Source organism: Mustelus asterias, chromosome 3, assembly GCF_964213995.1.
Source record: "Mustelus asterias chromosome 3, sMusAst1.hap1.1, whole genome shotgun sequence".
NCBI lineage: Eukaryota > Metazoa > Chordata > Chondrichthyes > Carcharhiniformes > Triakidae > Mustelus > Mustelus asterias.
Window position 1 is genome coordinate 148,006,103 of NC_135803.1, and position 13,943 is coordinate 148,020,045.

Sequence of the window (13,943 nt, forward strand, 5' to 3'; positions counted from 1 at the left end):
TTAAGAAGGAAATTAGGAGAGCGAGAAGGGGTCATGAGAAGGCCTTGGCGGGTAAGATTAAGGAGAATCCCAAGGCTTTCTACAAATATGTCAAGAGTAAAAGGATGAGATGTGAAGGCATAGGACCCTTAAAAGGTGAAGGGGGAAAAGTTTGTGCGGAACCGTTAGAAATGGCGGAGCTGCTTAATGAATACTTTACCTCGGTATTCACGGTGGAAAGGGATCTGGGTGGTTGTACTGCTGGTTTGCGGTGGACAGAAAGGATCGAGCATGTGGACATAAAGAAAGAGGATGTGTTGGAACTATTGAATGGCATCAAGGTTGGTAAGTCGCCGGGACCGGATGGGATGTACCCCAGGTTACTGTGGGAGGCGAGGGAGGAGATTGCGGAGCCTTTGGCGATGATCTTTGCATCGTCGATGGAGACGGGAGAGGTTCCGGAGGATTGGAGGATTGCAGATGTGGTCCCTATATTCAAGAAAGGGAACAGGGACAGCCCGGGAAATTACCGACCGGTGAGTCTAACCTCAGTGGTTGGTAAGTTGATGGAGAGGATCCTGAGAGACAGGATTTATGATCATCTAGAGAAGTTTAGTATGATCAAAAGTAGTCAGCACGGCTTTGTCAAGGGCAGGTCGTGCCTTACGAGCCTGGTTGAGTTCTTTGAAAATGTGACCAAACACATTGACGAAGGAAGAGCGGTGGATGTGGTCTATATGGACTTCAGCAAGGCGTTCGATAAGGTCCCCCATGCAAGACTTCTTGAGAAAGTGAGAGGGCATGGGATCCAAGGGGCTGTTGCCTTGTGGATCCAGAACTGGCTTGCCTGCAGAAGGCAGAGAGTGGCTGTGGAGGGGTCTTTCTCTGCATGGAGGTCAGTGACCAGTGGAGTGCCCCAGGGATCTGTTCTGGGACCCTTGCTGTTTGTCATTTTCATAAATGACCTGGATGAGGAAGTGGAGGGATGGGTTGGTAAGTTTGCTGACGACACCAAGGTAGGTGGTGTTGTGGATAGTTTGGAGGGATGTCAGAAGTTGCAGCGAGACATAGATAGAATGCAAGACTGGGCGGAGAAGTGGCAGATGGACTTCAACCCGGATAAGTGTGTGGTGATCCATTTTGGCAGATCCAATGGGATGAAGCAGCAGTATAATATGAAGGGTACCATTCTTAGCAGTGTAGAGGATCAGAAGGACCTTGGGGTCCGGGTCCATCGGACTCTTAAATCGGCCTCGCAGGTGGAGGATGCGGTCAAGAAGGCGTACGGCGTACTGGCCTTCATTAATCGAGGGATTGAGTTTAGGAGTCGGGAGATAATGCTGCAGCTTTATAGGACCCTGGTTAGACCCCACTTGGAGTACTGCGCGCAGTTCTGGTCACCTCATTACAGGAAAGATGTTGAAGCCATTGAAAGGGTGCAGAGGAGATTTACAAGGATGTTGCCTGGATTGGGGGGCATGCCTTATGAGGATAGGTTGAGGGAGCTTGGTCTCTTCTCCTTGGAGAGACGAAGGATGAGAGGTGACCTGATAGAGGTTTACAAGATGTTGAGAGGTCTGGATAGGGTAGACTCTCAGAGGCTATTTCCAAGGGCTGAAATGGTTGCTACGAGAGGACACAGGTTTAAGGTGCTGGGGGGTAGGTACAGAGGAGATGTCAGGGGTAAGTTTTTCACTCAGAGGGTGGTGGGTGAGTGGAATCGGCTGACGTCGGTGGTGGTGGAGGCAAACTCGTTGGGGTCTTTTAAGAGACTTCTGGATGAGTACATGGGATTTAATGGGATTGAGGGCTATAGATAGGCCTAGAGGTGGGGATGTGATCGGCGCAACTTGTGGGCCGAAGGGCCTGTTTGTGCTGTGGCTTTCTATGTTCTATATGCAGAAGGAGGCCGTTCGGCCCATCGAGTCTGCAAAGACCACAATCCCACCCAGGCCCTATTTCCGCAACCCCACATATTTACCTTGCTAATCCCCCAACGCTGGGGTCAATTTATCATGGCCAATCCGCCTAACCCGCACATCCTTGGACTGTGGGGGGAAACCGGAGCATCCGGCTGAGACCCACGCAGGCACGAGGAGAACATGCAAATCCCGCACAGACGGTGACCCGAGGCCGGAATTGAATCCGGGTCCGGGAATGTGCCAACCCTGCGCTTGGCAACGGTCAATAAAATGTCTCGTAGGCTGCACTCAGAACCCAGATGGACCGCATGTGGCCCCCGGACCGCAGGTTGCCCATCACTGACCTGGTTCCGCCTCAGAACACCAGGAAGTGGACAAACCTAACGACGTAGGCCTTCCAAACAGATCGGTGCACCGAGGCCCGGAGCACAATCTTCATAGACCCAGCTCGAGTGCTGCATTCCTGCCTTGTACAGTATTTTTTGGAATTGCTCCTTGTGTGTACACCCTGTTAGGTGTGTAGGATTGGCCATCAATGTTCCCCAAAGAAACCATTAAACCTTTACTTCAAAGCAGTGGCGCTTTCCCAACCCTTCAATAAAAACAAGACCTGTGTGACTCATTAACATTGTTCAATTCTTGTCGATCCTGATTGCGTTCTTTCCTACACATCCAACAACAAGTTGTGTTTATGGAACATTTTTAATGGAGCAATGAGTCCTAATCTTGTGTCAGAGGAGGCACAATTCAACACCAAGCCACGTACTGAGAAACATGGGGAGGTGATGGCCTAGTGGTATTATCGCTAGACTACTGATCCAGAAACTCAGCTAATGCTCTGGGGGACCCGGGTTCGAATCCCGCCATGGTAGGTGATGGAATTTGAATTCAATAAAAAATATCTGGAATTAAGAATCTACTGATGACCATGAAACCATTGTCGATTGTCGGAAAAACCCATCTGGTTCATTAATGTCCTTTAGGGAAGGAAATCTGCCGTCCTTACCCGGTCTGGCCTACATGTGACTCCAGACTAAAGCGATGTGGTTGATTCTCAACTGCCTCGGGCAACGAGGGATGGGCAATAACTGCTGGCCCAGCCAGCGAGGCCCATGTCTCATGAATGAATAAAAAACAATAAGGGCAGGTGACAAAAAGCTTTGTCAAATAATTAGGTATTGAGGAGCATCCTAAAGGGACAGCCCGGTGGCACAGTGGTTAGCACTGCTGCCTCACAGCGCCAGGGAACCAGGTTCGATTCCCGGCTTGGGTCACTGTATGTGCGGAGTTTGCATGTTCTCCCCGTGTCTGCCTGCGTTTCCTCCGGGTGCTCCGGTTTCCTCCCACAGTCCGAAGGACCGATTGGCCATGCTAAATTCCTCCCACGGTCCGAAAGACCGATTGGCCATGCTAAATTCTCCCTCCGTGTACCCGAACAGGTACCGGAGTGTGGCCACTCGGGGATTTTCACAGTAACTTCATTGCAGTGTTAATGTAAGGCTAATAAATAAACTTTAAAGCAGAGAGAGAGAGTTGGAGAGGCAAAGACATTTTCAGAAGGGAATTCCAGAGCTTGGGGCCAGTCAAGCAAATAAAACCCAGGGCATTTTGTCAGCTTCCTGTTGATGGTTTTGGACTTGCAGATGCTACTGAACTCACTGGTCACACCTCCAGGCCATGGCTAATCTCATCCGTTCTCATTCTTGGTTGTAACTTTGGCACTTAACACTGAGCCAAAGTATTTGAAGTTGGCCAATGCTTCTACCTCAGTGCTTCCAATCTTGACTTTTCCATTGCCATTAAGAGCCATAACACTCGTCTTTGCCTCATTTATATTCAGTTTAAAATATTCACTGTGTCTTTTGACTGGGCCTGCCATAGTTTCCAGCTCTTTCTTCGTTCTGGTATGAGTGTGGTGTCGTCCGCATACCTGAGATTCCATATGCTACGACTGTAGGTTTGTACACATGTGTAAAGATTTACATGCATATACAAATACACATTTTTTGATTGTTGTATCTCTATTTTAATTACTTCCCCATGCTGGCTTGGACTTTTTTTTGTATTCATTCGTGGGACATGGGCGTCGCTGGCTGGCCATCATTTATTGTGTGGAGATGCCGGCGTTGGACTGGGGTAAACACAGTAAGAAGTTTAACAACACCAGGTTAAAGTCCAACAGGTTTATTTGGTAGCAAAAGCCACACAAGCTTTCGGAGCTCTAAGCCCCTTCTTCAGGTGAGTGGGAATTCTGTTCACAAACAGAGCTTATAAAGACACAGACTCAATTTACATGAATAATGGTTGGAATGCGAATACTTACAACTAATCAAGTCTTTAAGAAACAAAACAATGGGAGTGGAGAGAGCATCAAGACAGGCTAAAAAGATGTGTATTGTCTCCAGACAAGACAGCCAGTGAAACTCTACAGGTCCACGCAACTGTGGGAGTTACAAATAGTGTGACATGAACCCAATATCCTGGTTGAGGCCGTCCTCGTGTGTGCGGAACTTGGCTATCAGTTTCTGCTCAGCGACTCTGCGCTGTCGTGTGTCGCGAAGGCCGCCTTGGAGAACGCTTACCCGAATATCAGAGGCCGAATGCCCGTGACCGCTGAAGTGCTCCCCAACAGGAAGAGAACAGTCTTGCCTGGTGATTGTTGAGCGGTGTTCATTCATCCGTTGTCGCAGCGTCTGCATAGTTTCCCCAATGTACCATGCCTCGGGACATCCTTTCTTGCAGCAATGGCTTCATGGTCATCAGTAGATTCTTAATTCCATTTTTTTTTTTAAATTCAAATTCCACCATCTTCCTGTTGGGGAGCACTTCAGCGGTCACGGGCATTCGGCCTCTGATATTCGGGTAAGCGTTCTCCAAGGCGGCCTTTGCGACACACGACAGCGCAGAGTCGCTGAGCAGAAACTGATAGCCAAGTTCCGCACACACGAGGACGGCCTCAACCGGGATATTGGGTTCATGTCACACTATTTGTAACTCCCACAGTTGCGTGGACCTGTAGAGTTTCACTGGCTGTCTTGTCTGGAGACAATACACATCTTTTTAGCCTGTCTTGATGCTCTCTCCACTCCCATTGTTTTGTTTCTTAAAGACTTTATTAGTTGTAAGTATTCGCATTCCAACCATTATCCATGTAAATTGAGTCTGTGTCTTTATAAGCTCTGTTTGTGAACAGAATTCCCACTCACCTGAAGAAGGGGCTTAGAGCTCCGAAAGCTTGTGTGGCTTTTGCTACCAAATAAACCTGTTGGACTTTAACCTGGTGTTGTTAAACTTCTTACCGTGTTTTCCCCAGTCCAACGCCGGCATCTCCACATCGTCACATGTAGGCCAGAGCAAGTAAGGATGGCAGATTTCCTTCCCTAAAGGACATTAGTGAACCAGGTAGGTTTTCCCAATAATCGGCAATGGCTTCATGGTCATCAGTAGATTCTTAATTCCATTTTTTTTTTTGAATTCATATTCCACCATCTGCTGTGGCGGGATTTGAACCCGGGTCCCCAGAACATTAGCTGAGTTTCTGGATTGTCAGTCTAGCGATATTACCACGAGGCCATCGCCTCTGAGAGTCAACCACATTGCTGTGGCTCTGGAGTCATGTGTAGGCCAGACTGGGTAAAGTCTTTGATTGTGATGTATTGGGTGCACATGACTGATTATCTTCTTGTGTTGACAGTGCCTCCACATGGATTACGTTGTCGCAGCGGCTAACCTGTTCGCGGAGATCTATTCCATTCCGGGGTCTCGGGACAGGGTGACAATCCAGCAGATACTTCTGTCCGTTGACGTCCCTCCATTTACCCCTAAATCAGGAGTGACAATCCACACCAAAGATGAGGAGATGGAGGCAGCTGAACATTCTACAGGTGGGTTTACTCATTAATGATTCACTTTGTGTTCATCAGCTGCACGTACGGGAGACATTTGCGCCTTCCCCATTGCCCTTTATTACCAACCAACCCTTTGTAGGTCATTATTCTTTCTTATTTGAATAAAGAAGGGATGCAATGTATGGACTTCTCATTGGAGGCTGCATTTCTGAAAAGTTTATTACTCTGGGCTAAGATCACGGGCGGAACTTGCCCTTCCTGTCCGCCACGGGAGTCGTAGCGGGCAGGACAGGAACCACGCAAAGGTCCATTGACCTCAGGCAGGAATTCTTGGTCTTGGGGCGAGCGTGACTGGAAAATCCCGCCCCATGTCCATTTCCTGGCAATACAGTCAGGAAATATGTTCTCCCCAGCTCTTACAATGAGGAGCTGAAAGAACTGACCGCTTGGAGATGTGTAGCCTCGGGAGTCCATTCCCCGCCAGTATCCGGTCCCTGTCTTACACTCTGCACCTCCCCACCTCACTGTGACTGGAGTCACCCACTTGCAATCCTGGAGCAGGATCTAGATCTGTTGTAACCCAAGCTTTCCTTCTTTCTGCCTTTTGTTTGGACGCAGGAATCCCAGTCCTCTCACACACCCTGCACAGTCATTCCCGTTGTTCCTTGTGAAAAGGCTGTGTCTAGCCAGTAACTAATTCCCTTTTAAGTCTGTGTTTATCATGAATGCCAGGTTATCGTAACAGCGCAGGAGAAGAGAGGACTGCTGTATTATTATGTGTTATTCCTTATCCAAAGCATCCATTATAAAAGCATAAGGAATGGGTGTTTCCCCGTGGGCCATTCTGGTCCTTGAGCCTGTTCCATCATTCAGTACCACTGAGAACTTTATCCATTTTAATCGGCTCACCTCTCATTCTTCAAGTTTCCCGAGGCCTGTTCCACTGGGTTTATCACTGACATGAAGACAGCGGAACAGCTAGTGTGGAATAATGGGAATGTCGTGTCCTTTTCCCTCTGGGCACTCCATCTTTCTTTTCCCCACTTTTATTTCCTGCGGTAAATTTGATCTGGAAATTTAATTTTGCAAGCAGTGTGACTGCTGCCTCACAGCGCCGGGAACCTGGGTTCGATTCCGGCCTTGGGTCACTGTCTGTGTGGAGTCTGCATGTTCTCCCCATGTCTGCGTGGGTGCTCCGGTTTCCTCCCACACTCCAAAGATGTGCAGATTAGGTGGATTGGCCATGCTAAATTGCCCACCAGTAACCCAGAAGATGTGCAGGTTGGGTGGATTGGCCATGCTAAAGTGCCCCTTAGTGTCCCAAGTTGTGTAGGTTAGGGGATTAGCAGGGTAAATGCGTGGGGTTATGGGATATGATGTGGAGATGCCGGCGTTGGACTGGGGTGAACACAGTAAGAAGTCTCACAACACCAGGTTAAAGTCCAACAGGTTTATTTGGTAGCAAATACCATAAGCTTTCGGAGCACTGCTCCTTCGTCAGATGGAGTGGAAATGTGCTCTCAAACAGGGCACAGACACAAAATCAAGTTGCAGAATACTGATTACTATCCCAGTACTATTAGTACAGAATACTAATCAGTATTCTGCAACTTGATTTTGTGTCTGTGCCCTGTTTGAGAGCACATTTCCACTCCATCTGACGAAGGAGCAGTGCTCCGAAAGCTTATGGTATTTGCTACCCAAATAAACCTGTTGGACTTTAACCTGGTGTTGGGAGACTTCTTACTGTGTTATGGGATATAGCAGGGGGTAAGACAGTCTGTCGGAGAGCCAGTGCAGACTCGATGGGCCAAAAGACCTCCTTCTGAACTGTCGGGATTCAAAGATTCCATCCAGCTCCGCAAGTTTATTGCTCGCCTGTGTAAATAGTCGAGCAGACACGCTCCAGTGATGGCCTTGGGAGTGCGATTGCTTCGTATTAGTGTCACTCTGATATATGTGTGTGTTTGTGCGGTCATGCATTTTCATATTGAGAGAAAATCCCCTTTGGATAAATATTTGTCACTTTCGGAGAAACAATTCCGAGTTACAGTGGTTTGTCAAGATGGAGTCTTTCATTCGCTAGCCCAGGAACCTGACAAAATCTATTTAATGCCCTCTGTAACATTTCACCCAACGCCTTAATCCAAAAGTCAGAGGCTTGCAGTAAAAGAGCTGACTTCAGACAGATTGCAGAAACCAAAAGAACCTTATTAAACCCTTTAAATACACAAATAGATGAGCAGCTTTGACTGTTTCCCTTTTCCTGATCTTATTCTGTAAGAAGAAAAATTGTCTCCTGCCATTTGAAGTCATTTACAAAATGGAGCTTTTATCGGCATTGTACGATATCATTCACTTTCTCCAAACTCACCTCCTTAACTCTTTCCTGTTTCAGATAACGGGCGCTTGGCAGAACTAAAAGAACTCTTTTCCTCTCGTAAGAATGTTACTGGAACTGCAATGCAACCCATTGACTTTGAGAAGGTAAATTTGGTCTTATTTATTGCAGAATCGTGAGCTTGAACTTGTCTTGTGCCCTTCCTACTTGTGGTTCTTCGGAGAGTTCAGGGCAGCACTTCCATTTGTCAGTTATATCTTTCTTCGCTGATATCTTGGAAACTTGTAGGCTTCTTCTTGTGTTGACAGAAACATGATGAAGGAGCAGTGCTCCAAAAGCTCGTGATTCCAAATAAACCTGCTGGACTTTAACCTGGTGTTGTGAGACTTCTTACTGTGCCCACCCCAATCCAACACCAGCATTTCCCACATCATTATTCTACTTTGCTCGAGGGCGGCATGGTGGTTAGCACTGCTGACTCATGGCGCCAGGTACCCGGGTTCAATTCCCGGCTCGGGTCACTGTCTCTGTGGAGTTTGCATGTTCTCCCCGTGTCTGCATGGGTTTTCTCCGGATGCTCCAGTTTCCTCCCACAGTCCAAAGATGTGTAGGTTAGGTTGATAGCCATCAGACTTTTGAATGGACCTACCATATATTAAGCTGATCTTTCTCTACATCCTCGCTATTACTGTAACACTACATTTGGCACCCTCCCCTTTCCTTCTCCCCTATGTACTCTATGAACAGTATGTTTTGACTATCGTGCACAAAATATAATACTGTATCCCAATATATGTGACAATAATAAATCAAAACAAAAGATTAGCCATGATAAATGTGCAGGTTTACAGGAAATGGGAGGGGGGATGGGATGGGGGGAGCTGGGCCTGGGTAAAATGCTATTTCAGGGAGTCAGTGCAGATTCGATGGGCCAAATGGCCTCCTTCTGCACTGTAAGGACTGTATGGTTCCAGGCCAGTCCACAGTGTTCCAATACAGCACGGAAGACTGACCTAGGAATGGTCAGTCAGCATTCATTGGGATTCTTCCCACACTGCCCCAAATGACCCTGAAAGCCAGGATCAAAATGAAGAGATTGGTCCTAGATGTGGGATGTTCCAGCTGATTCGAGTCCATTTAGCACAATGGTTAACACTGCTGCCTCACAGCACCAGGGACCTGGTTCCTGGCTTGGATCACTGTCTGTGTGGAGTCTGCATGTTTTCCCTGTGTCTGCATGGGTTTCCTCCGGGTGTTCCAGTTTCCTCTCACGGTCCGAAAGATGTGCTGGTTAGTCGCATTGGCCTAAAGGCGCATGCTAAATTCTCCCTCAGTGTACCCGAACAGGCACCGGAGTGTGGCGACTAGGGGATTTTCACAGTAACTTCATTGCACTGTTAATGTAAGCCTACTTGTCACATTAATAACTAAACTTTAAAATTTATTCGTGTCCTTTACATATACTTAGGGAAGGGCAAGATACCCACACTTGAGTTCTCTGGACTTGGACAAGCAGAGTCAGTCTCAATAAGGGTAGAGTGGAAACCTATATCAACCAGGAAGTCAACAGGTGTGGAATGTTTGCCAGGAATGCCAAGAGCTTGTTTCGGAATTACTCAGTGATGGCGATGGGTTCCTGTATGCATGCAGATCATAGAATCCCACAGGACTGAAGGAGGCCATTCGGCCCATCGAGTCTGTACCGACCACAATCCCACCCAGGCCCTATTCCCATAAACCTGCACATTTACCCTGCTAATCCCCCTGACACTAAGGGGCAATTAGTCATGGCCAATCAACCTAACCCGCACATCTTTGGACTGTGGGAGGAAACCGGAGCACCCGGAGGAAACCCACGCAGACACGGGAAGAACGTGCAAACTCCACACAGACAGTGACCCGAGGCCGGAATTGAACCTGGGTCACTGTCATTCGCATCTGACCAACCAACATGACCATCTACTGTCCACAGTTAACAGTGAAGCCATCCCAGACCCATAAGCAGATGGCATGTTGGGAATGGCTGGATGTTAAGAGGGGTGTGATGGGGGGAGAAATATCGAACTCTTGTTATTAAAATAGAAAGTGTGACAGCATCCTTTCCAACACAAATCTGGACTATTTATGCCTTTTGGCGAGGTAATAAATCTTCCGACGTCCCCACAATTAACCTGCAAAGGCAGTTTAAGCTCTTTCATTTTGATCCAGAGGTTAAACAGATGTTTCGAGGTTAAAGGTTGCAAAAACCACAACTGTTTTTGGTTAAATTTATAAATCGATTGAATTTGCGCAGGAAATTAGGCCACAGTACAGATCAAGTTGGAACCAATTTAGAAGCGGTTTTAAAAGAGCAAATGAGAGTGGGGCTTAATGCTCGGTGGAGCGCAGTTCCCGACCTCGTGTGTCGTTATATTTGAAAGTAACTTTCAGGTAGAAAATTCTCGTCGCTGTCTTCACCTTGTGAAGCGCAGAAGGCAGGTCAGGTGACCTGGAGTACATCGTGCCGATATCCAGGTTCTCACTGGTAATCCTATATGAACTATTATTCTTGACCAACTGTTTTTTATTTGTTCAAGTGTCACTGGCAAGGCCAGCATTTGTTGCCCGTCCTTATTTGCCCTTGAGAAGATTTCGGTCTTGGACTGCTGCAGTCCACATGTGGTAATGCCCCACAGTGCTGTTAGCGAGGGAGTTCCAGGATTCTGACCCAGTGACAGTGAAGGAACTGCGACATTGTTCCAAGTCAGGATGGTGTGAGTGGCTTGGAGGGGAACTTGCATCTGGCGATGTTCCCCTACACCTGGTGGTGCTCTCTTGCATCTGGCTGATCTCCCCTACATCTGATGGTGTTTCCCTGCATGTGGGGGTGTTCTGCGGCATGTGGTGGTGCTCCCCTATATTTGGTGCCCTTGTCCTTCTAGGTGGTAGAGGACTTGGCTTTGGAAGGTGCTGTCAAAGGTGGCTTGGCAAGTTGTCACAGTGCACCTTGTAGATGGTACACACTGCCGCTGCTGCTGTGCGTTGGTGGTGGAGGGAGTGAATGTTTAAAGTAGTGGATCAGGTGCCTGAGAGAATTAAGAGATAGCACACAATGGTGGAACTGTAGTCATAGACTACATAGGGGTGAGGGTGGCAGGTTCCTAGTCCTGAAGGGCTTTTGATTATTGGGGCAGCAGCGATTTCCTGTTGCGTACAAACTACCAGATTTATTGAATTCAATTTTGAGATTTACCATGGTGTGATTTGAACTCATAAACTGGTGCTGTCCATCCGGTCACACAAACACTGGCTACCATGACCAATGGAGAATAACCTACAGACATAGATTCACATCTGCAATTCCTATTCTCCTATCCCCTCCCACCCCCACCTCAGCAGTCCTGTTCCCCACCACACCACAGCGAGTTCCCAGCAGAGGGAATGTGCTTCCCCAATGGAAGGAGGTCTTGCACTTTGGAAAAAAGAATAGAGGCATGGACTATTTTCTAAACGGTGACAAAATTCATAATGCTAAAGTGCAAAGGGACTTGGGAGTCCTAGTCCAGGATTCTCTAAAGGTAAACTTGCAGGTTGAGTCCGTAATTAAGAAAGCAAATGTAATGTTGTCATTTATCTCAAGAGGCTTGGAATACAAAAGCAGGGATGTACTTTTGAGGCTTTATAAAGCACTGGTTAGGCCCCATTTGGAGTACTGTGAGCAATTTTGGGCCCCACACCTCAGGAAGGACATACTGGCACTGGAGCGGGTCCAGCGGAGATTCACACGGATGATCCCAGGAATGGTAGGCCTGACATACGATGAACGTCTGAGGATCGTGGGATTATATTCATTGGAGTTTAGGAGGTTGAGGGGAGATCTAATAGAAACTTACAAGATAATGAACGGCTTAGATAGGATGGACGTAGGGAAGTTGTTTCCATTAGCAGGGGAGACTAGGACGCGGGGGCACAGCCTTAGAATAAAAGGGAGTCACTTTAGAACAGAGATGAGGAGAAATTTCTTCAGCCAGAGAGTGGTAGGTCTGTGGAATTCATTGCCACAGAGGGTTGTGGAGGCCGAGACATTGAGCGTCTTCAAGACAGAAATTGATAAATTCTTGATTTCTCGAGGAATTAAGGGCTATGGGGAGAGAGCGGGTAAATGGAGTTGAAATCAACCATGATTGAATGGTGGAGTGGACTCGATGGGCCGAATGGCCTTACTTCCGCTCCTATGTCTTATGGTCTTATGGTCTTAAGTCACCCCCAGATGTATATACGCTCCTCTCCATGGCTGAATAGTAAATTAAAGAAATCAGTGAATTTATGACACACCTTGTCACAGGAGCATTCAATCTTTGTCTTTTGCGAGGAGAGTCATGTGAGCAAAATGCTACGGGGCAGAGTTTGGTCCAAGATTGCAGATTGGACTCTCCGACCAGCTCACAATGATCTCCAAACACCTCCCGCAATCCACTACTTCTGAAGTGCAGGGCGGGGTTTAATAGTTTGGGAGATGGTTGGGGGGGTGGGATTAGAGAATCAAGAGGGACGGCGGGCATGGAGTCACTTTCCTGACTCCGTGGAAATTTAACAGTCGTGGGGAAAATGGAGGATGGCTAATTGAGGTCCCTTACATGGCCAATTAATGGCCTCTTCCTGCCACCGCTAGCATTTTAACAGCAGCGGATACCCTCTGCCGCACGGGGAGACCACCCAGTAAAACCTGGCAGCCTCCCTGGGGTAATGGCGGGGGGGAAGATTCCCACCTTGCTCTCTGTGCTCCATGGAGTGTCTCCCTCAGGAAGTAGCCCCCCCTCCACATTGCAGATACACCTGCATCCTGCCCACAACCCCCCCTTCCCCCCCCTCCCCCCCAATGCCCTCAGCAACTACATCATCCCCCCCACCCCCCAGGTTTGTGATGGTCTGCCTCACTGACCACAGAAACCCTCACCCCGCTCACCTTGGTCCCGCGATGGCGTCCATGTTGCTTCTCCAGGCCACTCGCAATCCCAGTAACGGCCACCGCTCCTGTGGGAGCTGTTGAGACTGAATACCTGCTAGGCCTCCGATTGGTCGGCATCTCTTGGAGGTAGGACATGAAGGGAGGCGAGATCTGCTGGCTGCTCATTGGTTGTCTTGAGTGCTACAGGATCAAGTTAGGGGTCCCTGAAACAGCCAGGGCAGGGTTGGCCCCATACTTTCTACGGCCTGTCAGTATGAAGGTAAGTGCGGTAACCATTTGGCAATAGTGACACCTCACAAACAGCAACAAATGGCAAACCAGTCTGTTTCTGCTAAGTTGGGGAATGACTGCGGCCTAGACACCAGGAGAACTCCCTGCTCTTTCTCAAGAGTTAGCATGTGGAATCTTGAATGTGCAGTCAGACAAGACCTCCAATTTAGTGCCCCATTGATGGATGGGCAACACTCCAGCAATGAAGAACTGCCTCAAAGCTGGGGATGGGATGTCAGCCAAGTTTAGACATTTGAAACCTAATGTGAGGCTGGAAGGTCCAGTATTGAGTGACATAATTAACTGATTTTGGAACAGTGGTACATGGGTGGCGTGGTGGCACAGTGGTTAGCACTGCGGCCTCACAGCACCAGGGACCCGGGTTCAATTCTAGCCTTGGGTGACTGACTGTATGGAGTTTGCACGTTCTCCCCACGTCTGCATGGCTCCGGGTACTACGGTTTCCTCCCACAGTCCAAACATGTACAGTTTAGGTGGATTGGCCATGCTAAAGTTGTTCCTTAGCAGGGTAAATACGTGGGGCTACAGGGATAGGGTCTGTCTGGGTGGGATTGTTGTCAGTGCAGGCTCAATGGGCTGAATGGCCTCCTGCTGTACTGTGGGGATTCTATGTA

The 13,943-nt window shown here is 48.2% G+C and overlaps 1 protein-coding gene across 2 annotated transcripts in view; it reads left to right on the forward strand.

Annotated features, from left to right (window-relative positions):
* LOC144491702 (ubiquitin-like modifier-activating enzyme 1) overlaps positions 1-13,943 on the forward strand; it is a 288,773-nt gene that overhangs the window by 136,874 nt on the left and 137,956 nt on the right. For both annotated transcript variants that reach the window (XM_078209895.1, XM_078209896.1), the window contains exons 19-20: positions 5,596-5,785; positions 8,148-8,236. In XM_078209895.1, the coding sequence (XP_078066021.1) occupies positions 5,596-5,785; positions 8,148-8,236 (279 nt within the window). The remainder of the gene's footprint in view (positions 1-5,595; positions 5,786-8,147; positions 8,237-13,943) is intronic.